Source organism: Procambarus clarkii, chromosome 79, assembly GCF_040958095.1.
Source record: "Procambarus clarkii isolate CNS0578487 chromosome 79, FALCON_Pclarkii_2.0, whole genome shotgun sequence".
Lineage (NCBI taxonomy): Eukaryota > Metazoa > Arthropoda > Malacostraca > Decapoda > Cambaridae > Procambarus > Procambarus clarkii.
In genome coordinates, this window is record NC_091228.1 from 23,496,198 (window position 1) to 23,524,002 (window position 27,805).

Below are 27,805 nucleotides of genomic sequence, written 5' to 3' on the forward strand. Positions count from 1 at the left end.
GCCATAACCTGCCAGTGTGAAGGGGACAGTTGCCATAACCTGCCAGTGTGAGGGGGACAGTTGCCATAACCTGCCAGTGTCAAGGGGAACAGTCGCCATAACCTGTCATTGTCAGGGGGACAGTCGCCATAACCTCTCAGTGTCAGGGTAACAGCCGCCATAACCTGCCAGTGTCAGGGGGACAGTCGCCATAACCTGCCATTGTCAGGGGGAACAGTCGCCATAACCTGCCAGTGTCAGGGGGACAGTCGCCATAACCTGCCATTGTCAAGGGGAACAGTCGCCATAACCTACTAGTGTCAGGGGGGGAATAGTCGCCATAACCTGCCAGTGTGAGGGGGACAGTTGCCATAACCTGCCAGTGTCAAGGGGGACAGTCGCCATAACCTGCCAGTGTCAGGGGGACAGTCGCCATAACCTGCCAGTGTCAGGGGGATAGTCGCCATAACCTGCCATTGTCAGGAGGAACAGTCGCCATAACCTGCTAGTGTCAGGGGGGGGAAGAGTCGCCATAACCTGCCAGTGTGAGGGGGACAGTTGCCATAACCTGCCAGTGTCAGGGGGACAGTCGCCATAACCTGCCAGTGTCAGGAGGATAGTCGCCATAACCTGCCAGTGTCAGGGGGACAGTCACCATAACCTGCCAGTGTCAGGGGGACAGTCGCCATAACCTGCCAGTGTCAGGAGGATAGTCGCCATAACCTGCCAGTGTCAGGGGGAGAGTCGCCATAACCTGCCAGTGTCAGGGGGACAGTCGCCATAACCTGCCAGTGTCAGGGGGACAGTCGCCATAACCTGCAAATGTCAGTGGGACAGTCGCCATAACCTGCCAGTGTGAGGGGGACAGTCGCCATAACCTGCCAGTGTGAGGGGGACAGTCACCATAACCTGCCAGTGTCAGGGGGGACAGTCGCCATAACCTGCCAGTGTCAGGGGGGACAGTCGCCATAACCTGCCAGTGTCAGGGGGGACAGTCACCATAACCTGCCAGTGTCAGGGGGACAGTCGCCATAACCTGCCAGTGTCAGGGGGACAGTCGCCATAACCTGCCAGTGTCAGGGGGGACAGTCACCATAACCTGCCAGTGTCAGGGGGACAGTCGCCATAACCTGCCAGTGTCAGGGGGGACAGTCGCCATAACCTGCCAGTGTCAGGGGGTCAGTCGCCATAACCTGCCAGTGTCAGGGGGACAGTCACCATAACCTGCCAGTGTCAGAGGGACAGTCGCCATAACCTGCCAGTGTCAGGGGGACAGTCGCCATAACCTGCCAGTATCAGGGGGACAGTCGCCATAACCTGCCAGTGTCAGGAGGATAGTCGCCATAACCTGCCAGTGTCAGGGGGACAGTCGCCATAACCTGCCAGTGTCAGGGGGACAGTCGCCATAACCTGCCAGTGTCAGGGGGACAGTCGCCATAACCTGCCAGTGTCAGGGGGACAGTCGCCATAACCTGCCAGTGTCAGGGGGACAGTCGCCATAACCTGCTAGTGTCAGGGGGGACTGTCGCCATAACCTGCCAGTGTCAGGGGGACAGTCGCCATAACCTGCCAGTGTCAGGGGGGACAGTCACCATAACCTGCCAGTGTCAGGGGGACAGTCGCCATAACCTGCCAGTGTCAGGGGGGACAGTCACCATAACCTGCCAGTGTCAGGGGGACAGTCGCCATAACCTGCCAGTGTCAGGGGGGACAGTCACCATAACCTGCCAGTGTCAGGGGGACAGTCACCATAACCTGCCAGTGTCAGGGGGACAGTCGCCATAACCTGCCAGTGTCAGGGGGACAGTCACCATAACCTGCCAGTGTCAGGGGGACAGTCGCCATAACCTGCTAGTGTCAGGGGGACAGTCGCCATAACCTGCCAGTGTCAGGGGGACAGTCACCATAACCTGCCAGTGTCAGGGGGACAGTCACCATAACCTGCCAGTGTCAGGGGGGACAGTCGCCATAACCTGCCAGTGTCAGGGGGACAGTCGCCATAACCTGCCAGTGTCAGGGGGACAGTCGCCATAACCTGCCAGTGTCAGGGGGACAGTCGCCATAACCTGCCAGTGTCAGGGGGACAGTCGCCATAACCTGCTAGTGTCAGGGGGGGTGGGAGAGTCGCCATAACCTGCCAGTGTCAGGAGGATAGTCGCCATAACCTGCCAGTGTCAGGGGGACAGTCACCATGACCTGCCAGTGTCAGGGGGACAGTCACCATAACCTGCCAGTGTCAGGGGGGACAGTCGCCATAACCTGCCAGTGTCAGGGGGACAGTCGCCATAACCTGCCAGTGTCAGGGAGACAGTCGCCATAACCTGCTAGTGTCAGGGGGGGGGAGAGTCACCATAACCTGCCAGTGTCTGGGGCTCAGTCGCCATAACGTGTCATTGTCAGAGGGACAGTCGCCATAACCTGCCAGTGTCAGGGGGACAGTCGCCATAACCTGCCAGTGTCAGGGGGACAGTCACCATAACCTGCCAGTGTCTGGGGCTCAGTCGCCATAACTTGCCATTGTCAGGGGGACAGTCGCCATAACCTGACCACTGGCTAGACGACCACTGGCCGTACGACCACTGGCCGTACGACCACTGGCCAGACGACCACTGGACAGACGACCACTGGACAGATGACCACTGGCCAGACGACCACTGGCCAGACGACCACTGGCCAGACGACCACTGGCCAGACGACCACTGGACAGACGACCACTGGACAGACGACCACTGGACAGACGACCACTGGCCAGACGACCACTGGCCAGACGACCACTGGCCGTACGACCACTGGCCAGACGACCACTGGCCAGACGACCACTGGACAGACGACCACTGGCCAGACGACCACTGGCCAGACGACCACTGGCCAGACGACCACTGGCCAGACGACCACTCGCCGTACGACCACTGGCCAGACGACCACTGGCCAGACGTCCACTGGCCAGACGACCACTGGCCAGACGACCACTGGCCAGACGACCACTGGCCGTACGACCACTGGCCAGACGACCACTGGCCAGACGTCCACTGGCCAGACGTCCACTGGCCAGATGTCCACTGGCCAGACGACCACTGGCCAGACGACCACTGGCCAGACGACCACTGGCCAGACGACCACTGGCCAGACGTCCACTGTCCAGACGTCCACTGGCCAGACGACCACTGGCCAGACGACCACTGGCCGTACGACCACTGGCCAGACGACCACTGGCCAGACGTCCACTGGCCAGACGACCACTGGCCAGACGACCACTGGCCGTACGACCACTGGCCAGACGACCACTGGCCAGACGTCCACTGGCCAGACGACCACTGGCCAGACGACCACTGGCCGTACGACCACTGGCCAGACGACCACTGGCCAGACGTCCACTGGCCAGACGACCACTGGCCAGACGACCACTGGCCGTACGACCACTGGCCAGACGACCACTGGCCAGACGTCCACTGGCCAGATGTCCACTGGCCAGACGACCACTGGCCGGACGACCACTGGCCAGACGACCACTGGCCAGACGTCCACTGGCCAGACGTCCACTGGCCAGACGTCCACTGGCCAGACGTCCACTGGCCGGGCGACCACTATCCGGACGACCACTGACCGGACGACCACTGGCGGTACGACCACTGGCCAGACGACCACTGGCCAGACGACCACTGGCCAGACGACCACTATCCGGACGACCACTGACCGGACGACCACTATCCGGACGACCACTGACCGGACGACCACTGGCGGTACGACCACTGGCCGGACGACCACTGGCCGGACGACCACTATCCGGACGACCACTGACCGGACGACCACTGGCGGTACGACCACTGGCTAGACAACACCTGGTTCTGCCAAGTGTTGCTGGCCAGGTGTGTGGTCCTGTCAGGATTTGCAGGCCAGGTGTGTGGTCCTACCAGGTGTTGCAGGCCAGGTGTGTGGCCCTACCAGGTGTTGCAGGCCAGGTATGTGGCCCTACCATGTGTTGCAGGCCAGGTGTGTGGCCCTACCATGTGTTGCAGGCCAGGTGTGTGGTCCTACCATGTGTTGCAGGCCAGGTGTGTGGTCCTACCTGGTGTTGCAGGCCAGGTGTGTGGTCCTACCAGGTGTTGCAGGCCAGGTGTGTGGCCCTACCAGGTGTTGCAGCTAGGCCAGGTGTGTGGTCCTACCAGGTGTTGCAGGCCAGGTGTGTGGTCCTACCAGGTGTTGCAGGCCAGGTGTGTGGCCCTGCCAGGTGTTGCAGGCCAGGTGTGTGGTCCGGCCAGGTGTATGGTCCTACCAGGTGTTGCAGGCCAGGTGTGTGGTCCTACCTGGTGTTGCAGGCCAGGTGTGTGGTCCTACCATGTGTTGCAGGCCAGGTGTGTGGTCCTACCAGGTGTTGCAGGCCAGGTGTGTGGTCCTACCAGGTGTTGCAGGCCAGGTGTGTGGTCCTACCTGGTGTTGCAGACCAGGTGTGTGGCCCTACCTGGTGTTGCAGGCCAGGTGTATGGTCCTACCTGGTGTTGCAGGCCAGGTGTGTGGTCCTGCCATGTGTTGCGGAACAGGTGTGTGGTCCTACCAGGTGTTGCAGGCCATGTGTGTGGTCCTACCTGGTGTTGCAGGCCAGGTGTGTGGTCCTACCTGGTGTTGCAGGCCAGGTGTGTGGTCCTACCTGGTGTTGCAGGCCAGGTGTGTGGTCCTGCCAGGTGTTGCAGGCCAGGTGTGTGGTCCTACCTGGTGTTGCAGGCCAGGTTTGTGGTCCTGCCAGGAGTTGCAGGCCAGGTGTGTGGTCCTGCCAAGTGTTGCAGGCCAGGTGTGTGGTCCTACCTGGTGTTGCAGGCCAGGTGTGTGGTCCTGCCAGGTGTTGCAGGCCAGGTGTGTGGTCCTACCTGGTGTTGCAGGCCAGGTGTGTGGTCCTACCTGGTGTTGCAGGCCAGGTGTGTGGTCCTACCATGTGTTGCAGGCCAGGTGTGTGGTCCTACCAGGTGTTGCAGGTCAGGTGTGTGGTCGTACCTGGTGTTGCAGGCCAGGTGTGTGGTCCTACCTGGTGTTGCAGGCCAGGTGTGTGGTCCTACCTGGTGTTGCAGGCCAGGTGTGTGGTCCTACCAGGTGTTGCAGGCCAGGTGTGTGGTCCTACCTGGTGTTGCAGGCCAGGTGTGTGGTCCTACCTGGTGTTGCAGGCGAGGTGTATGGTCCTACCTGTCGTTGCAGGCCAGGTTTGGGGTCCTGCCATGTGTTGCAGGCCAGGTGTGTGGTCCTACCAGGTGTTGCAGGCCATGTGTGTGGTCCTACCTGGTGTTGCAGGCCAGGTGTGTGGTCCTACCTGGTGTTGCAGGCCAGGTGTGTGGTCCTACCTGGTGTTGCAGGCCAGGTGTGTGGTCCTACCAGGTGTTGCAGGCCAGGTGTGTGGTCCTACCAGGTGTTGCAGGCCAGGTGTGTGGTCCTACCTGGTGTTATAGGCCAGGTGTGTGGTCCTACCTGGTGTTGCAGGCCAGGTGTATGGTCCTACCTGGTGTTGCAGGCCAGGTGTGTGGTCCTACCAGGTGTTGCAGGCCAGGTGTGTGGTCCTACCAGGTGTTGCAGGCCAGGTGTGTGGTCCTACCTGGTGTTGCAGGCCAGGTGTGTGGTCCTACCAGGTGTTGCAGGCCAGGTGTGTGGTCCTACCTGGTGTTGCAGGCCAGGTGTGTGGTCCTGCCAGGTGTTGCAGGCCAGGTGTGTGGTCCTACCTGGTGTTGCAGGCCAGGCTTGTGGTCCTGCCAGGTGTTGCAGGCCAGGTGTGTGGTCCTGCCAGGTATTGCAGGCCAGGTGTGTGGTCCTACCTGGTGTTGCAGGCCAGGTGTGTGGTCCTGCCAGGTGTTGCAGGCCAGGTGTGTGGTCCTACCTGGTGTTGCAGGCCAGGTGTGTGGTCCTACCTGGTGTTGCAGGCCAGGTGTGTGGTCCTACCATGTGTTGCAGGCCAGGTGTGTGTTCCTACCAGGTGTTGCAGGTCAGGTGTGTGGTCGTACCTGGTGTTGTAGGTCAGGTGTGTGGCCCTACCTGGTGTTGCAGGCCAGGTGTGTGGCCCTACCTGGTGTTGCAGGCCAGGTGTGTGGCCCTACCTGGTGTTGCAGGCCAGGTGTTTGGCCCTACCAGGTGTTGCAGGCCAGGTGTGTGGTCCTACCTGGTGTTGCAGGCCAGGTGTGTGGTCCTACCTGGTGTTGCAGGCCAGGTGTGTGGCCCTACCTGGTGTTGCAGGCCAGGTGTGTGGTCCTACTTGGTGTTGCAGACCAGGTGTGTGGCCCTACCTGGTGTTGCAGACCAGGTGTGTGGTCCTACCTGGCGTTGCAGGCCAGGTGTGTGGCCCTACCTGGTGTTGCTTGCCAGGTGTGTGGACCTACCTGGTGTTGCAGGCCAGGTGTGTGGTCCTGCCATGTGTTGCAGGCCAGGTGTGTGGTCCTACCAGGTGTTGCAGGCCAGGTGTGTGGTCCTACCTGGTGTTGCAGGCCAGGTGTGTGGTCCTACCTGGTGTTGCAGGCCAGGTGTGTGGCCCTACCTGGTATTGCAGGCCAGGTGTGTGGCCCTACCAGGTGTTGCAGACCAGGTGTGTGGCCCTACCAGGTGTAGCAGGCCAGGTGTGTGGCCCTACCATGTGTTGCAGGCCAGGTGTGTGGTCCTACCAGGTGTTTCAGGCCAGGTGTGTGGTCCTACCAGGTTTTGCAGGACAGGTGTGTGGTCCTACCTGGTGTTGCAGACCAGGTGTGTGGCCCTACCTGGTGTGGCAGGCCAGGTGTGTGGTCCTACCTGGTATTGCAGGCCAGGTGTGTGGCCCTACCTGGTGTTGCAGGCCAGGTGTGTGGTCCTACCTGGTATTGCAGGCCAGGTGTGTGGCCCTAGCAGGTGTTGCAGGCCAGGTGTGTGGCCCTACCAGGTGTAGCAGGCCAGGTGTGTGGCCCTACCAGGTGTTGCAGACCAGGTGTGTGGCCCTACCAGGTGTAGCAGGCCAGGTGTGTGGCCCTACCATGTGTTGCAGGCCAGGTGTGTGGTCCTACCAGGTGTTGCAGGCCAGGTGTGTGGTCCTACCTGGTGTTGCAGACCAGGTGTGTGGTCCTACCAGGTGTTGCAGGTCAGGTGTGTGGTCCTACCTGGTGTTGCAGGCCAGGTGTGTGGCCCTACCAGGTGTTGTAGGCCAGGTGTGTGGTCCTACCAGGTGTGTGGTCCTACCAGGTGTTGCAGGTCAGGTGTGTGGTCCTACCAGGTGTTACAGGCCAGGTGTGTGGTCCTACCAGGTGTTACAGGCCAGGTGTGTGGTCCTACCAGGTGTTACAGGCCAGGTGTGTAGTCCTACCAGGTATGTACCTACCACACACATCTGAGGGCCGCAGCAGCTACGTCAGGACACACCTGAGGGCCGCAGCAGCTACGTCAGGACACACCTGAGGGCCGCAGCAGCTACGTCTGGACACACCTGAGGGCCGCAGCAGCTACGTCTGGACACACCTGAGGGCCGCAGCAGCTACGTCTGGACACACCTGAGGGCCGCAGCAGCTACGTCTGGACACACCTGAGGGCGGCAGCAGCTACGTCTGGACACACCTGAGGGCCGCAGCAGCTACGTCTGGACACACCTGAGGGCCCCAGCAGCTACGTCTGGACACACCTGAGGGCCCCAGCAGCTACGTCTGGACACACCTGAGGGCCGCAGCAGCTACGTCTGGACACACCTGAGGGCCCCAGCAGCTACGTCTGGACACACCTGAGGGCGGCAGCAGCTACGTCTGGACACACCTGAGGGCCGCAGCAGCTACGTCAGGACACACCTGAGGGCCGCAGCAGCTACGTCTGGACACACCTGAGGGTCGCAGCAGCTACGTCTGGACACACCTGAGGGCCGCAGCAGCTACGTCTGGACACACCTGAGGGCCGCAGCAGCTACGTCTGGACACACCTGAGGGCGGCAGCAGCTACGTCTGGACACACCTGAGGGCCGCAGCAGCTACGTCTGGACACACCTGAGGGCCCCAGCAGCTACGTCTGGACACACCTGAGGGCCCCAGCAGCTACGTCTGGACACACCTGAGGGCCGCAGCAGCTACGTCTGGACACACCTGAGGGCCCCAGCAGCTACGTCTGGACACACCTGAGGGCGGCAGCAGCTACGTCAGGACACACCTGAGGGCCGCAGCAGCTACGTCAGGACACACCTGAGGGTGCCAGCAGCTACGTCTGGACACACCCGAGGGCCGCAGCAGCTACGTCTGGACACACCTGAGGGCGGCAGCAGCTACGTCTGGACACACCTGAGGGCCGCAGCAGCTACGTCTGGACACACCTGAGGGCCGCAGCAGCTACGTCTGGACACACCTGAGGGCGGCAGCAGCTACGTCTGGACACACCTGAGGGCCCCAGCAGCTACGTCTGGACACACCTGAGGGCCCCAGCAGCTACGTCTGGACACACCTGAGGGCCGCAGCAGGTACGTCTGGACACACCTGAGGGCCCCAGCAGCTACGTCTGGACACACCTGAGGGCGGCAGCAGCTACGTCAGGACACACCTGAGGGCCGCAGCAGCTACGTCAGGACACACCTGAGGGTGCCAGCAGCTACGTCTGGACACACCTGAGGGCCGCAGCAGCTACGTCTGGACACACCTGAGGGCGGCAGCAGCTACATCTGGACACACCTGAGGGCCGCAGCAGCTACGTCTGGACACAGCTGAGGGCCGCAGCAGCTACGTCTGGACACACCTGAGGGCCGCAGCAGCTACGTCTGGACACACCTGAGGGCGGCAGCAGCTACGTCTGGACACACCTGAGGGCCGCAGCAGCTACGTCTGGACACACCTGAGGGCCGCAGCAGCTACGTCTGGACACACCTGAGGGCGGCAGCAACCAATATTTTACATAAAAGAACAAATAACTCCATTTTCTCTCTATTTTACTAATAACCCGTTGCTCTCTTAGTCTCTCCTGGCTTTGCATGATTCTTGTAGCTTTAGTTCAACTTAGTTTAGCTTTATATATTCCTGTACCTCGCCGTCTTCGTCGTTCTGATGATGGAGTGTTATTCTCAAGTTGTTCAGTGACGTGTTTTCTGAAGGGTATGCGGGTTGAGCATATTTCTAGTGATGCTGCGTTTATTTTCTTCCTGGCTCTGGTTCGCATTTTGTTCTTGTTCTTCTTAGATTATTCCTGTGAGTTCTTGGTATGTTATCATTGGAGCGAGCAGGTTATCCTTGGGACAAGTATGATATCTTTGGGATGAGCAGGTTATTCTTAGGACTACTATGTTATCCCTGGGACTACTATGTTATCCTTGGGACTAATATGTTATCCCTGGGATTACTATGTTATTCTTGGGACTACTACATTATCCCTGGGACTAGTGTGTCACTCCTGGGACTAGTGTGTCGTCCCTGGGACTAGTGTGTCATCCCTGGGACTAGTGTGTCACCCCTGGGACTAGTGTGTTATCCCTGGAACTAGTGAGTCATCCCTGGGACTAGTGTGTTATCCCTGGGACTAGTGTGTCATCCCTGGGACTAGTGTGTCATCCCTGGGACTAGTGTGCCATCCCTGGGACTAGTGTGTCATTCCTGGGACTAGTGTGTCATTCCTGGGACTAGTGTGTCATCCCTGGGACTAGTGTGTCATCCCTGGGACTAGTGTGTTATCCCTGGAACTAGTGAGTCATCCCTGGGACTAGTGTGTTATCCCTGGAACTAGTGTGCCATCCCTGGGACTAGTGTGTCATTCCTGGGACTAGTGTGTCATCCCTGGGACTAGTGTGTCATCCCTGGGACTAGTGTGTCATCCCTGGGACTAGTGTGTTATCCTGGGACTAGTGTGTCATCCCTGGGACTAGTGTGTCATACCTGGGACTAGTGTGTTATCCTGGGACTAGTGTGTCATCCCTGGGACTAGTGTGTCATACCTGGGACTAGTGTGTCATTCCTGGGACTAGTGTGTCATCCCTGGGACTAGTGTGTCATCCCTGGGACTAGTGTGTTATCCCTGGGACTAGTGTGTCACCCCTGGGACTAGTGTGTCATCCCTGGGACTAGTGTGTCATCCCTGGGACTAGTAATTACCTAAGTGTAATTACCTAGGTGTAGTTGCAGGATGAGAGCTATGCTCGTGGTGTCCCGTCTTCCCAGCACTCTTTGTCATATAACGCTTTGAAACTACTAACGGTTTTGGCCTCCACCACCTTCTCATCTATCTTGTTCCAGTTCTTAGGAATTATCAATTTTATCGATTCCTGTTTCTGTTTTGTACATAGCTATCATATCGCGTCTTTTTCTTCTGTCTTCTAGTTTTGGCATATTTAATTCCTCTAACCTCTCCTCGTAACTCTTGTCCTTCAGTTCTGGGAGCCAGTTAGTAGCATGTCTTTGCACCTTTTCCAGTTTGTTGATGTGCTTCTTAAGATATGGGCACCACACCACCGCTGCATATTCTAGCTTTGGCCTAACAAAAGTCGTGAACAATTTCTTTAGTATATTGTCATCCATGTATTTAAAAGCAATTCTGAAGTTAGAAAGTGTAGCATAGGCTCCTTGCACAATGTTCTTAAATGTGGTCCTCAGGTGATAGTTTTCTATTTAAAACCCCCGCTAGATCTCTTTCTTTATCAGAATTTTTTAAAAATTTCTCACATAATTTATTGGTTATGTGGGGTCTATGTTTTCTTATTACTCATTCCATAACATGGCAGTTTTCACATTAAATTCCATTTGCCAAGTGGTGCTCCATATGCTTATTTTGTCCAGGTCTTCTTGAAGGGCATGACAATCATCTAGGTTCTTATCTTCCCTATTATCTTAGCATCATCAGCAAACATGTTCATATAATTCTGTATATCAACTGGTAGATCGTTTAAGTAGACAATAAACATCACTGGTGCAAGAACTGAACCCTGTGGTACTCCACTAGTGACATTTCTCCATTCCGATACATTGCCTCTGATTACTGCCCTCATTTTTCTATCAGTTAGAAAATTTTCCATCCATGTTAGAAGTTTACCTGTCACCCCCTCCAATATGTTCCAGTTTCCAGAACAACCTCTTATGTGAAACTCTGTCGAAAGCCTTTTTTAGGTCCAAATAGATGCAGTCAACCCAACCATCTCTTTCTTGTAAAATCTTTGTGGCTCGATCATAGAAGCTGAGTACATTCGTTACACAGGATCTTCCAGGTCGAAAACCACACTGAAGGTCTGATATTATATAGTTTTCCTCCAGGTGTTCTCCCCATTTAGTTTGAATGATTTTTTCCAATATTTTGACTATTTCACTTGTCAATGATACAGGTCTATAATTAAGGGGGTCTTCCCTGCTGCCACTTTTGTAGATTGGAACGATGTTAGCCTTTTTCCACACATCAGCTACAACTCCGGTAAACAGGGATGCCTGAAAAATCAGTTGAAGTGGAATGCTGAGCTCAGGTGTACACTCTCTCAAAACCCATGGTGTAACTCCATCTGGACCATCTGCTTTGTTTTTACTTAGCACCTTGAGCATTTTTTCTACTTCATCTCCAGACACCTCTATGTGGTTCTCTGGAATTCTTATTGTGTCTGGTTCCCTGAAGATTTCATTTTGTACAAACACTCTTTAGAACTTTTCGTTTTCTGTTTCACACATTTCCTTTTCATTTTCCGTGAATCTGTTTCCCATTTTCATCCTCTGAATATTATCCTTTACCTGCAGTTTGTTGTTTATGAATTTATGGAATAGACCTGGTTCTGTTTTACATTTGTCTGCAATCCCTTTTTAAAATTTTCTTTCTGCCTCTCTCCTGACTGCTTTGTAATTGTTTCTCGCATCTTTGTATCGCTGGTATGTTTGGGGGTTTGGTCTCTTCCTATATTGAATAAATATTGTCAAAATTTGAATCAATCTTTTGGTCTCTGGCTCTCGCAATTTCTGTTGAACCAATCTTGTTTCCTAGTTCTGCATCTCTGCTTTGGTATAAATTTTGTTGTGCCTTTATCATATATTTCACAAAACTTGACACACATCTCATTTACTTCATGTCCTAACAGCAAATTTTTCCAGTCAAATTCCTTAAAGAAATGTCTGAGTTCCATATAATGACCTCTCCTGAAATCAGGTTTTTCAACAGCTTTAACCTCATTCTCTTCCAGATTATAACGCATTGCATACTTTATTCCTAAATAGACATGGTCACATTTATCCAAGGGAGGGAGGGACTGAATGTCAAATATCTCTTCCTCTTTCCTGGTAAATATCAAATCCAGCATGGATGGGAGATCCCCTTCCCTCATCCTCGTAGCTTGTTTAACATATTGATACCTGAATGTTTCCAGGATGAGATTTACGAATCTACAAGTCCAAAAGTCCTATGTTTTAGCTTCATATGCCTCCCAGTCTATGGATTTCAAGTTGAAGTCGCCGACTACCAAGTCATGTTCTATCTTTATCAGCTCTCACTATAATCTCACTCATTATTGTTATTAGACCCTCTCGTTTATTATCCAGCTCCTCCTTTGACCATGTGTTGCATGGCGGTGGACTATATGCATTTATGATCGTTAATTTATCATCCTGATTGCAGATCTCTAGTGCTATTATGTCAACTTCTTGTGGATTGGCAGTCATTATTTCATTTACCTTTAGGTGTTCTTTCACCAGTACAGCAACGCCACCGCCTTTCCTAATTTTTCTGTCCCGTCTCCAGACCGACTCCAGACATATGCCCCTTGGGAATATGACCTCATTTAAAATATCATCTTCAAGTTTTGTCTCAGTGAGTGCAACAATGTCTGGTGTCTGCAGCTGTATTACGTCACTTAACTCCAGTATCTTTGATCTCACTCAACCTATGTTGGTGTCTGCAATTTTTGGAAACATGTTCCCTCTCTCTTTACTCTTCACTCCCCCCCTTTCTCTAGTGATTTTGTTGGTTTCCCTTTTTGTACCATTTCACTGGCTTGCGTACCTCTATCACTTTGTAGCAAAAAGAATTGATTTCTTCTTCATTCCTGCTCTCATTTAGACGTTTTGGCTCTACAAGGTTCAGTTTCAGCTTGTCTGTTTTCTTTTGAAAGATCTCGTCTTAACGACCACACTTTCCCATCTTCATCACTTTGTAATTTTCTAGCATTCCTTAGTACTTCTTCCATCTGTTTGGCACTATTTAGGGTGATCCTCAAAGGTCGATTATTCCCTTTTTTGTACCTGCCTATTCTCCTGTAGTCGCACACATTCTCTTTGGTTGTTAGACCTTTCACGAGGCCAACAATTTTATCTACTACTTTCTTTCTCTTCTTCTTCTACAGCTCTTTCTGACCTAGATGTTATCTCCTTTTCTTTGCAAACAAAAATTATTAGGGACTTACTCTGATCAACTGTGTTTTGCACCAATTTCCGTTTTGATGCCAGTTCCTTTCTGACTTGCAGCCTAATGTGTGTTATATCCTGGTTGCTGCAGTGTTTGGCTTCTTTTATTGTTTCCTCTATTTTTTCCTTTCCCTTGCCACTTGTGTATAGGTGAGATGCATATCCTTCTTGCACTGTTCTATTCCCTGTGTAACTTCCACCATCTGTTTTGACAAAAGCTGTTTTTCCTGTTGAATTTCCTTACCTAACCTATTGTAGTCATTTACGTATAAATTTGCTTTAACTTCTTCCAATGCTATTTTCAAGAGTTTGTTTTCCTCTTCCATGGCTTTTCAATTTGTTTCAAATTAAATTCTTTTCCTTGTATAAGTCTTTCACTAACCCCTCAAGACCTAATACTTTGCTACTCAAGTGGTCATCACTATCTCTCAATTTGCTGATTAATATTACATGAGAGTTCACTATAAAATCTAATTTTGCCATCCTGTTCTATAGACTGCTTATATCAATGCTTTCTTCATTCAAACCACCAAACTCTAGCTCTGTTTTGTTTTTCTTTCTTGCCAGCGGCCATCTTGAATTCCGTCGTCCGCACTGTAAACACTAGGGCAATTTTTTTCTCATCCAATTTATTCACTTCCCCCCTGGCACATTCCTGTTATCTCGCCTATTTTTCCAAAGCACAACACCTGTATGATCCTACGGACACCTCTCACTATCATTACCCTGGTCTACAAAAATTATTAACTGTGAAATATCCTAGAGCCCCAATGTTGCCGGTGTTGACACACGGGGTGTCACCTTTTTTGGTGACAAAACTAGTCACTGTTCTCATTGATTCATCACATTATTGTGATTTCTTTGTGCATTATTATTATTATTATTATTATTATTATTATTATTATTATTATTATTATTATTATTATTATTATTATTATTGTTATCACTATAATGACTAGGGTGTTATCCCTGGGACAAGTGTCTTCTCTGGTGTATGCTATCCCTTTGACTATTATATCATCCCAGAGACTAGTATATTATTACTGGGACTACTGTTATCCTTGGGACTACTGTGTTATCCCTGGGACTACTATGTTATCCCTGGGACTACTATGTTATCCCTGGGACTACTATGTTATCCCGGGGACTATTATGTTATTATTGGGACTACTATGTTATCCTTGGGACTACTATGCTAACCCTGGGACTACTATGTTATCCTTGAGACTACTATGTTATCCTTGGGACTACTATGTTATCCTTGAGACTACTATGTTATCCTTGGGACTACTATGTTATCCTTGGGACTACTATTATCCTTGGGACTACTATGTTATCCCTGGGACTACTATGTTATCCTTGGAACTACTATGTTATCCCTGGGACTACTATGTTATCCTTGGAACTACTATGTTATCCCTGGGACTACTATGTTATTCCTGGGACTACTGCATAATCCCTGGGACTACTATGTTATCCTTGGGACTACTATGTTATCCCTAGGACTAGTACATTATCCCTGGGACGACTATGTTATCCCTGGGACTACTATGTTATCCCTGGGACTACAATGTTATCCTTGGGACTTCTGTGTTATCCCTGGGACTACTATGTTATCCCTGGGACGACTATGTTATCCCTGGGACTACTATGTTATCCTTGGGACTACTTTGTTATCCTTGGGACTACTATGTTATCCCTGGGACTACTATGTTATCCCTGGGACTACTATGTTATCCCTGGGACTACTATGTTATCCCTGGGACTATTATGTTATCCCTGGGACTACTATGTTATCCCTGGGACTGCTATGTTATCCTTGGGACTACTATGTTATCCTTTGGACTACTATGTTATCCCTGGGACTACTATGTTATCCCTGGGACTACTATGTTATTCCTGGGCCTACTACATAATCCCTGGGACAACTATGTTATCCCTGGGACTACTGTGTTATTCTTGGGACTACTGTTATCCTTGGGACTACTGTTATCCTTGGGACTACTATGTTATCCTTGGGACTACTATGTTATCCATGGGACTACTATGCTATCCTTGGGACTACTATGTTATCCTTGGGACTGCTATGTTATCCTTGGGACTACTATGTTATCCCTGGGACTACTATGTTATCCCTGGGACTAGTATGTTATCCCTGGGACTACTATGTTATCCCTGGGACTACTATGTTATCCCTGGGACTACTATGTTTTATCCCTGGGACTACTGTTATCCCTGGGACTACTATGTTATCCTTGGGACTACTATGTTATCCCTGGGACTACTATGTTATCCCTGGGACTACTATGTTATCCCTGGGACTACTATGTTATCCCTGGGACTACTATGTTATCCCTGGGACAACTATGTTATCCCTGGGACTACTATGTTTTATCCCTGGGACTACTATGTTATCCCTGGGACTACTATGTTATCCCTGGGACTACTATGTTATCCCTGGGACAACTATGTTATCCCTGGGACTACTATGTTTTATCCCTGGGACTACTATGTTATCCCTGGGACTACTATGTTATCCCTGGGACTACTATGTTATCCCTGGGACAACTATGTTATCCCTGGGACTACTATGTTTTATCCCTGGGACTACTATGTTATCCTTGGGACTACTATGTTATCCCTGGGACTACTGTTATCCCTGGGACTACTATGTTATCCTTGGGACTACTATGTTATCCCTGGGACTACTATGTTATCCCTGGGACTACTATGTTATCCCTGGGACTACTATGTTATCCCTGGGACAACTATGTTATCCCTGGGACTACTATGTTTTATCCCTGGGACGACTATGTTATCCTTGGGACTACTATGTTATCCCTGGGACTACTATGTTATCCCTGGGACTACTATGTTATCCCTGGGACTACTATGTTATCCCTGGGACTACTATGTTATCCCTGGGACTACTATGTTATCCCTGGGACTACTATGTTATCCCTGGGACAACTATGTTATCCCTGGGACTACTATGTTTTATCCCTGGGACGACTATGTTATCCTTGGGACTACTATGTTATCCCTGGGACTACTATGTTATCCCTGGGACTACTATGTTATCCCTGGGACTACTATGTTATCCCTGGGACTACTATGTTATCCCTGGGACTACTATGTTATCCCTGGGACTACTATGTTATCCCTGGGACTACCATGTTATCCCTGGGACTTTTCAGTTTTAGTGAAAATCACAATACAATACAATACAATTTTATTTAGGTAAGGTACATACATACAATAAATATTTACAAGGATTGGTTGACTTATAGGTAGAGCTAGTACATACAATGCCTAAAGCCACTATTACGCAAAGCGTTTCGGGCATGATAAACTTAAATGACAAGCTTAATACTAATTGAGCATAATGAGTAGAATGAAAACAAGAAATGAAAACATAGATGAAAAAGCAGCACAAATACAATTATGTCGACAAACAGCGCTCTTTAAAGAAAAAAACAGACATTGGTTGACAATAGAAGGGTAAGGTAGGTTACAGGGAATTTATTAGGTATAGCTTCGCTTTTAACTTAAACTGGTTGAGAGAGGTACAGTCTTTAACATGGTTGGGAAGGTCATTCCACATTCTGGGCCCCTTGATTTGTAGAGCATTTCTAGTTTGATTAAGTCGTACTCTAGGAATATCAAAACTGTATTTATTTCTGGTGTGATGCTCATGGGTTCTGATACAACTTTCTATGAAGCTTTTGAGATCAGGATTGGCATTATAGTTTAGCGTTTTATATATGTATAATACACATGAGAGAATGTGCAGTGACTTAATGTCTAACATATTCAGAGATTTAAGTAGGGGTACCGAGTGATGTCTGGGGCCAGAATTGGATATTGTCCTAATAGCAGCTTTGTGTTGAGTAATTAGAGGACGTAAGTGATTTTGGGTAGTAGAGCCCCAAGCACAAATACCATAGTTGAGATATGGATAGATAAGGGAGTAATAGAGAGTCACCAGGGCAGGGCGTGGTACATAATATCTGATCTTAGAAAGAATGCCCACAGTTTTTGAAACTTTTTTTGATATGTTTAGAATGTGACCCTGGAAATTAAGCTTGTGGTCAATGAGAATGCCAAGGAATTTGCCATCTAATTTGTTACAAATTTGGGTATTGTTTATTTTGAGATTTATTTGATTAGAGGATTTATTGCCAAACAGAATATAAAATATCACGTTGATAGTAAAACAATTGTAAGAGAGAACGAGGTCGGAGACCAGGAGCCAGAGCTCGGAAACTGTTTTGATCTTATTTACTACATATGAAATATAACTGTTTTAAATTCAGTGAAAATTGGGCTGTTGGTAGGGAAATATAGGCATGGAACTAAGGCGGAGGACAAGAGCTGGAGTTCTGTAATTAACTATAGTTTTTTTAATACGTTCGAAATAACTCTCTTTTAAATTTTTGTGAGGTGGGGTGGGGTTAGGTACTCACCTAGTTGTCCTTGCGGGGGTTGAGTTTAGCTCTTTGGTCCCGCCTCTTAACTGTCAGTCAACTAATGTACAGGTTCCTGAGCCTACTGGGCTCTATCATATCTCCATTTGAAACTGTGTATGGAGTCAGCCTCTACCACATCACTTCCTAGTGCATTCTTCCATTTACTTACTACTCTGAGACTGAAAAAGTTCTTTCTAACGTCTCTGTGGCTCATCTGGGTATTAAGTTTCCACTTGTGTCCCCTTGTTCGTGTCCCGCCCGTGTTAAATAATCCATCCTTGTCTACCCTGTCAATTCCCCTGAGAATCCTGTATGTTGTGATCATGTCTCCCCGAGGTCTTCTGTCTTCTGTAGGTGGGTGTGGTGGGGTTAGGTGGGGTTAGGTGGGTGTGGTGGGGGATTGGGTGGGGTGGGGTGTGGTGAGGGCGGGAGGTGAGGCCATAGAGATGATTGGGAAGGCATTGAGGTGAGGGTAGACGAGATGTTCCTCACTCCTGCTGTGTCACTCGCACCACGCACTCGGTCTCTCGCTCGCCACGCACTCAGGAGTGCCTCCCACACCACACACTCAAGAGTGTCTCCTTGCACGACACTCACTGTTCCCCCCCCCCCCCCTGGCCTGGCACTCTCCTCACTCCCCCTACGAGTGCCTCCACTGCTCTCACTCAACACTCACTAGGGAAAGTCATCAACAGTTTAGGAAAAAGGAGAGAGATGGGTGTTGTGGCCCCCTGCCAGGTAGTGTGGTGTGTGGTGGTGGTGGTGGTGAGTGTGGTGCCCCAGGCCCAAACCATTCTGGGTATACCTCCCTTCCTCGAGTATGGCAACTGTGCCAATGTCACACTCAAGTCCGACTTCGACCCCATCAAGGTAAGTCCCACTCCAGAAAGTTGGCTGCTAGACTTGGATAATGACTTTTCTACTGTCTGTAGGAAAAGTTTTGGACTTGTACCGCTATCCTGAGGCAAAATATAAATTTTGGGGTAAAAAATACTCAAGTATTTACTAAACTTACTAAAAGTTTACTAAAGTTACTAAAACACTTAATGAAACGTTTGTTGCAAAGTATTCTGTTCTTTGATTAGTTTATTGTGGATACGAGACCTATCCTGGGGTCGGTGGCTGACCCTACTCTATCCTGGGACTAGTGGCGGAACTCAGACTATCCTGGGGTCGGTGGCTGACCCCACTCTATCCTGGGGATAGTGGCGGAACTCAGACTATCCTGGGGTCGGTGGCTGACCCCACTCTATCCTGGGGATAGTGGCGGAACTCAGACTATCCTGGGGTCGGTGGCTGACCCCACTCTATCCTGGGGATAGTGGCGGAACTCAGACTATCCTGGGGTCGGTGGCTGACCCCACTCTATCCTGGGGATAGTGGCGGAACTCAGACTATCCTGGGGTCGGTGGCTGACCCCACTCTATTCTGGGGATAGTGGCGGAACTCAGACATAGCCTGGGGGTCCGTCGGTGGCGGACCCCCAGGCTATGCTGGGGTTGGTGGCAGACCCCAGACTATGCTGGGGGTCGGTGATAGACCCCAGACTATGCTGGGGTCGGTGATAGATCCCAGACTATGCTGGGGTCGGTGATAGACCCCAGACTATGCTGGGGTCGGTGATAGACCCCAGACTATGCTGGGATCGGTGTCGGACCCCAGACTATGCTGGGATCGGTGGCAGACCCCAGACTATGCTGGGGTCAGTGTCGGACCCCAGACTATGCTGGGGGTCGGTGATAGACCCCAGACTATGCTGGGGTCGGTGATAGATCCCAGACTATGCTGGGGTCGGTGATAGACCCCAGACTATGCTGGGGTCGGTGATAGACCCCAGACTATGCTGGGGTCGGACCCCAGACTATGCTGGGATCGGTGTCGGACCCCAGACTATGCTGGGGTCGGTGGCAGACCCCAGACTATGCTGGGGTCAGTGTCGGACCCCAGACTATGCTGGGGTCGGTGGCAGACCCCAGACTATGCTGGGGTTGGTGGCAGACCCCAGACTATGCTGGGGTCGGTGGCAGACCCCAGACTATGCTGGGGTCAGTGTCGGACCCCAGACTATGCTGGGGTCGGTGGCGGACCCCAAACTTCGGATCCTTGGGTTTGTGGTGGAACCCCGGACGCCCCCATCCTGGGGGTCGGCTGTAGGAACGGGGTCAGGATGAATATAGGAACTGGATTCCAATATTATTTAAGTTAACCAATATGAAATTAACTGCAATCAGTTTTCATAAGCCTGTGACTTGCAGTCACTGCTAGCTTACAGTGTCTTCACTGCCTGCAGTAGTCAGAGCCAGCTTACAGTGTCTCCACTGCCTGCAGTAGTCAGTGCCAGCTTACAGTGTCTTCACTGCCTGCTGCAGTCAGAGCCAGCTTACAGTGTCTCCACGGCCTACAGCAGGCACAGTAGTTTAGACGAGCCTATCATAGAGGAGGAGCCTTCTGTGGTTGTCAAAGGCAAGGCACCACTGGCCAGGTGTAGAGGGCCACTGGTACCAACAGTTAGGACGAGAGGCGGCACCACTGGCTTGGTGTCAACAGTTAAGGAGAGGTGGAGCGATCTGTGATCACAACATCATTCTGGCTCAAGACATTGTACTTGCCTAGAGTCAAAGCCCACGCTTGGACTCGAGGCAAGTACAATGTCTAAAGTACAACTACTCCCATTCCTGGGTTGGAGAAGGAAGGATAGTACTCTCAGGACTCATGATCTCTAATGTTGTCTCTCTCTTGGAAGAGATCATGAATACATGCTGAGGGTTGTATTAAAATGTTGCAACGTCAGTAATCCTTGTTGAGCCTGCTGACCTTCCACAACGAAGACTTGAGGGAAAGAAAGAAATGAGTGATATGCGAGATTTGATATGAGATACATCCTTATGAAAGCTGCGAAACTTGAGTCAATAGCCTCACCACCTTGTCTGAGAGCGTGTCTGTGAGTGTGCCTGGGGATATATCTGTGAGAATGACTGTGAGTGAATCTTTGAGTGTGTCTGTGAGCATGACTGATTGAATCCATTATATCTGTGAACGCGCATGTGAAGGTTTGTGTGTGTTTACCGGTAAATCTGTGATTGTCTGATGGTGAGAGTGTCTGTGAGCTACTTGGTGTTGGGAATCAGTGCACATACTTAATAACAATTAACACTAATTGGTGTTGGGTATGTGCCCAACAGGGTCGGGTTGCGGGCGCTGTAATTGAACGAGTGCCGCGTGACATAATGCGAATACAATCCCCTCTTGACTAAATTTGCAGTATCATAATAATTAACTCGGAATTTAACATTTTAGTTTCGTTTCTCTCTTTTTTTCTGTAGTGTAAATAATTATAGAAACTTAAACAAATAAATAATATCATACTTTGCGCGTAATTAGGTGAAATAGTGGACTGCTGGCTGGCCAGAGTAGGGGAGTAGGAGAGGATGATAATTTATACTTAACCAACACTTCAGATAGCCACCACCAACAACACCATCACAGACACCAACAACAACAACACCACCACAGATAACTACCACCACAGACACCAACACCACCACAGATAGCCACCACCACAGTCACCAACACCACCACAGATAGCCACCACCACCACAGATAACCACCACCACAGTCACCAACACCACCACAGACACCACCACCACAGATAACCACCACCACAGATAACCACTACCACAGATAACCACCACCACAGACACCACCACCACAGATAACCACCACCACAGATAACCACCACCACAGATAACCACTACCACAGATAACCACCACCACAGACACCACCACCACAGATAACCACCACCACAGATAACCACTACCACAGGTAACCACCACCACAGTAGTGGTAGTAGTAGGGATGAACCCGTATGAGTAAATATTCGTTTTTTTTAATTTAATCATTCTGCCTTAAAGTTTTCTTATAGGGAAAATTCGAGGCAAAATTTACTCATTCGTTCTTGAAGGTTTCTTATGGAAGAAATTAAAAAATTATCAGAATTCACTTTTTATAAAAATATTTCAGAGTTCATATCATCACATACGTTTTTTAAAGAGTTTAAGACATAAATTTGTCAAAAAAGACCATTTTTATAAAATATGTTCTTAGAAATTTATTAAGGAAAATAGACATCTTATTAGTCATAACTTTTAGTTTTTGCCTAAGTGTAGAATATTTTTTAGGTTTTTTAACAAATAGTCAGTCATGTTCAATGTCAAAAACAGTCTGAGTCTAGTTCAAAGTCAAATATCTTCGAAGTTTGTATAAGGAAAATAGACATCTTAGTCATAACTTTTAGTTTTGTCTAAGTTTAGATATATGTTTTCAGATATTTAAAAAAAAATAGTCGGCGTCTCATTGAAAGTCAAATCATTTTAGTCTCGTTCAATGTCAAAATTAGTCAGTCTCGTTGAAGGTCAAATATTTCAGTCTCGTTTATCTTCATCTGTGTCACAGGAATTAAGACCAAATTTGTTCACAGTTTTAATCCGCGCTGCGGTGTTGATCTCTACAGACTTGAGGAGATATTTTAACTGTTCATCACAAGTTAGCTCTTGGATCCAACTCTTTACGGGTCCAAGAGTGTAAGGTGTTTATAAGTGTAGTTTCGCTATTAAGCAATCAATTTTCCTGTAATTTAAAACAGTCATACTTCGAACGTAGTAAGAAAAGAAAATATAGTTACCGAACTCTAGCTCTCGTCCCCGCCTTAGTTTACTATTACAACTTCGTTAGTATCCAACTAATTTCCTCGAGATTTAAAACATAGCTATTTCAGATGAAGTAAATAAGGTCAAAGCAGTTACACAGTCCTAGCTCCTGTCCCCGCCTTATTTTACTTATATATCTTCGTTAATAAATAATAAATTTCCTCGAGATTCAAGACCGCTGATTTTCATATGCTATAAAATAAAACAAAACACATACTGAGTTCTTATGTCTTGTCCCCGCCTTACTTTACCCCGTAACTTCTTACTGAGTTCTTATCTCTTGTCCCCGCCTTACTTTACCCCGTAACTTCTTACTGAGTTCTTATCTCTTGTCCCCGCCTTACTTTACCCCGTAACTTCTTACTGAGTTCTTATCTCTTGTCCCCGCCTTACTTTACCCCGTAACTTCTTTACTGACAGTACAATCTCCCTGAAATTTAAGACCGCGATATTTTGTACGTAGTAAAATAGATCCAAACAACTACCAAGTTTCAGCTCTTGTCCTCCGCCTTACAACTCTCTCAATACCTGATCAATTTTTCTTAAATTTACACCGATGTATTTCTAACAGGAAAATACAATAATTTAGTTACCGAGCTCCAGCTCCGGTCCCCCACTTTAATCCCATCTCAAGTCTTCGTTAATACCTAATAAGTTTCCCTAAAATATAAAGCAGTCATACTTCTAATTAAGTAAGTAAAGAAAACGCAATTACCGAGCTCCAACTCCTGTCCTCCGCCTTAGTTCAATGTTCATCAAACTTAGTATTTCAGATCAAGACCCGCTCCAGCCATCTTACTATCAAAGTAAGCATATCCTCTCCTGTAACACCCTTTGTTTACTCAGCTATGTAAATAATCAACAACGAGCTAAATAATCACACGGTCATATCACACCTTACCTTCCCCCCTCCGTTATCTGCCCCACTCCCACACCCTTATCTTCCCCCTCCCCCTAACTCCCCCCAACCCCTACTGCTCGCATTTCGCCCCCCCCCTTCCCCCCTCTCATCTAAACCTCCCTCCCTCCCCAGAATGTAAAAGATCAGGGATTATCCAATAATCTTACTGTATTTGTGTATTCTCTCCATGTTCTCTGTACAACTTTTATTCTCACTATTCATGTTCTCTGCACCTTCAAATCATATTATTTACCTGTTTCTCCATTTTTTCTGTGATTTTTGTAAAATTCTCATGATGATCTTTGCATGTTCTTCACAAGTTACTACAGAGTTTTATATATTTAGTCATTTACAAGGTTTATTTACAATCAAATATGTCAATGTATTTCTGTTTAACAACTTATTAGTTCTTACTAGCACTGTTCGTTAACAAATGTTCACTTTATACAATAACAAATGCACCAAGACAGTCTTTTCTCTTGTCATTTCTTAACTAAAAGTATTCGTCAATCAACTAAAATATAGTCACGTTCATCATTACTTAACTAAATTATTCGTCAATCAACTAAAAAAAATAGTCATGATCATCATTTAACTAAATTATTCGTCAATCAACTGAAAATAGCCACGTTCATCATATTTTCTTACCGTTTCTTAACTAAAATGCCTCCTCTCTTAACTAAAAATAGTCAAGTGTAGTTCCTTTCAACACTTTCTTAACTACCATTATGCCTCATTCAACTTAAAAAATAGGCACGTACATAGTCGTTACATCCTGTTTTAACTAAATAACTCTCCGAAGCATCTTTGCTCATCAAATGATACCCTCTCATGTCATCTTCATTCTCCTACAACACGCACAAAGTCACTAAGAATACTATTCACGCCATCAAAAGTTATCAGAGTCCTCAAAGGCAGTTTCGAAACATCTTAGAGTATCAAAGTTGTTCTCTAAGACATCTTAGAGTTATCAAAGGTAATCTGTAACTCACTTTCGTTCATCAAAGAAACTTTCTAAAACATCTTCGTTCATCAAAGTTGTTATCTAAGTCACCTTCGTTCTTTCAAGATAACTTTCTAAGACTTCTTCGTGCATCAAAGTTGTTCTCTAAGACATCTTTGAGCATCAAAATTTTTCTATAAGACATCAAAGTTGTTCTCTAACACAACTTCGTTCATCAAAGAAACTTTTTAAACATCTCGCTTTTAAAGCGTCTCTCCAAAAGCAGCAATAATATGTTTCCATATAATTTAATTAACATGTGCACTCTTTAACACGACTTTATATAAAATAATTACTCTTTAGAACTTCTTTGTGCTTTAAATTAACTCTCACTGTAAGTAAACTCCCTCTTCACACACCAGAAAATAGTCACTAGCATCTTTGTTCAAGAAAAATGTAAACTAAAGTTTGTGCTAAAATTACAAAGACATATCCATTATGTAGACATAAGCAACTTTAAGTAATATATCAAACTAAACATGTACAGTTTTTTGTACTAATAAACGTATGCTTCATGTATAAATCAGTAAAATAATTGACTTTTATGTAGAAACAGCTAACACTAAAACAGTTTGCAGGCGATGAGTCACAATAACGTGGCTGAAGTATGTTGACCAGACCACACACTAGAAATTGAAGGGACGACGACGTTTCGGTCCGTCCTGGACCATTCTCAAGTCGACACAATCGACTTGAGAATGGTCCAGGACGGACCGAAACGTCGTCGTCCCTTCAATTTCTAGTGTGTGGTCTGGTCAACATTAAAACAGTTTCACTAAGACATTTACAGTCACACCTCTCGCAAAACACGACTCTTGTTATGTAACTAGATCAACTCTTCATATCAAACCTACACTTCTGTTAATAATTATTCTGTAAAATATATTTCCTTAGCTACTTTATCTTAAACTGTTCTCTGAACATCTCTGCATAACCCTACTTAACCTAACTTACCTGTACTAGTCAAGTACTAACTTACCTGTACTTACTACCTTAATATAACTTATCATAACTTATCTACCCAACCCAACTTGCCCATACGTACCTAACCGTACTTCCCTGAGCTAGCCTATCCTAATGTAACTTATCTAACCTAACCTCACCTAACTTACATCACCTAACTTACCTAGTCTAACTTACCTATTCCTCCCTATCTGAGCTAACTTACCCAACCTGAAATGACCTAACTTACATAATTTAGCATACCTAATGTAACTTACCTACCCTGATATGATCTAACTTACATAACTTAGCATACCTGATGTAACTCTTTACTATCCTGATTTACCTGTAGTAACTTATCCTAATTTAACATTCGTACTCAAATTTACCTGATGTAACTTACCCACCCTTCCCTAACCAACATATATAACTTACTAACATAACTTACATAATGTAACATACCTTATCTACCCTCATCTTACTAACTTAACTTACATATCCTAAGCTAACTTGACTTACCTGTACTAGCCTATCCTAATGTAACTTGCCTAGTCAAACTTACCTATCCCGATATTACCTAACTTACATAGCTTAGCTAACTTAACTGAACTTAAATTACCTTTCCTACATAATGTAACTTAACTTAAGAATCATCTTATTCTCTCTGAAACATAAACTTTTCATTTATTTTCCCAGAAATTCATACAACTCTGACAAAAACACATGCACTCTTAGACAAACTTTCACAAGTAATTCTGTATACATAAACTCTCTCAAACTTGACCCACTATATAAACTTAGACAAACTAGCACAACTCTTGCAAGCTCTTAGACACTTTGAGAAACTTTTACACACATAATAATTTCGGAACATTACATAAAAAAGCATATTCAACTATCTTATCTTATCTTAACCTTTTCTTATTACTATTTTCCTTTATTAGTTCTGCTTTTAATCTCTTATTAGAGTATAGTTTGAGCATCCTTCCCTTAACCTAACGTAACCTTAATCACCCATATATGTTTACTTATACACTATCTATCCAGTATATTATGTACATCTCAGCTTAACACATCCCTACCTAACCTAACCTAACCTAACCTAACCTAACCTAACCTAACCTAACCTAACCTAACCTAACCTAACCTCTACTCAATTTATATTTCCTCATATTTTTTCAAAATAATTTAGAGGAAGTCCTATTGTGTCTTCTAGTCTTATACATATTTTCTTAATACATTTAACAAACTAAGTTTTCTCATTCATCTCTCTTATCCACCGCTGCCCACTGGATGGGGGGGGGGGTGTGTAGGACAAACATATCAATTGTGACACTAGCTCTCCACTTAGGTTGATCAGGTATCCAAAGGATACCTGATCAACCAGGCTGTGACTCATGCGTCAGGCTGCGAGCAGCCGCGTCCAACAGCCTGGTTGATCAGTCCAGCAACCAGGAGGTCTGGTCGACGACCGGGCCGCGGGGACTCCAAGCCCCGGAAGCACCTCAAGGTAACCTCAAGGTAACCTCCACATATGTCAGTTGCTTAATTTAGAAACTGTACTTGTGGTCGATCCCGAACCCATTGTTGATGTGACGACTTATATTGAATTTTGTAACTAGCTCATCAAGATTGTAACTTGCTTAGCTAAATGAATTGTGGGGTTCAGTCCCTGAGCCCATTATGTGCCTCTGTAACCCTTTCCACTACCGCCCACAAGATGGGTATGAGGTGCATAATGAATGAACTAAACTAAATCTCTCTTAGGTTTAAGTACCAAGCAAGTCCCATTTATTCAATAACCTATGTTAAGTTTTATATTTTTCACCAATTAATGCAGTAAAGTTATACATCTTGTTAGTTGTATATATGATTACTGCAGGGCATTTATGTTTACTCAGTGTCTCATATTCATTTGTTCGTTTCAAGAGTTATTTTCTCAAATGGTCATTTATGCACTTCAAGTGTTATTTGTTAAAGTTAGGGGTTTTAAGCATTTCAAAGGATTTGTTATACATAGGTGTTTGTTTATTTCAAAGTGTTAATTTCTCAAATGGATGTTTATGCATTTCAAGTATTATTTGTTAAAATTTGGGGGTGTTTAAGCATTTCAAAGGATTTATTTATTTATTTATTTATTTATATACAAGAAGGTACATTGGGTTAGAGAGAATAAATAGCATAGTATTTACAATCTTATAAAGCCACTAGTACGTGCAGGGTTTCATGCAGGTCCTTAATCTAACATAATTTTAAGTAGGTAAATTCTAGCAGAATTTTATAACAGATACATTGGAAGAAAAAGAAATAAGATGAGAGAGATTAGTAAGTATATTAAAGCACATTGGTATATTAAAGCTCTGGTTGATTACATTGACAACTTGATTGGTAATTTAAACAAGATTAACAGACACCGTACAGCAGATTGATAGCACATATAAGAAGAGAGCAATGATCACAATGGTAAAGATGTTCGGATTGGGTACATAAA

At 47.3% G+C, this 27,805-nt stretch overlaps 1 protein-coding gene across 1 annotated transcript in view; it reads right to left on the minus strand.

The window, feature by feature from the left end:
• Nucleotides 1-2,476: 2,476 nt before the first annotated feature.
• The window catches only part of LOC138357728 (ribosome-binding protein 1-like), a 47,777-nt gene continuing 22,448 nt past the window's right edge, over nt 2,477-27,805 (minus strand). Inside the window, exons 3-5 of the mRNA XM_069314720.1 lie at nt 24,131-24,217; nt 18,567-18,720; nt 2,477-3,855 (exon numbers count right to left, since the gene is read on the minus strand). Coding sequence (XP_069170821.1) covers nt 2,477-3,855; nt 18,567-18,720; nt 24,131-24,217 — 1,620 coding nt within the window. The remainder of the gene's footprint in view (nt 3,856-18,566; nt 18,721-24,130; nt 24,218-27,805) is intronic.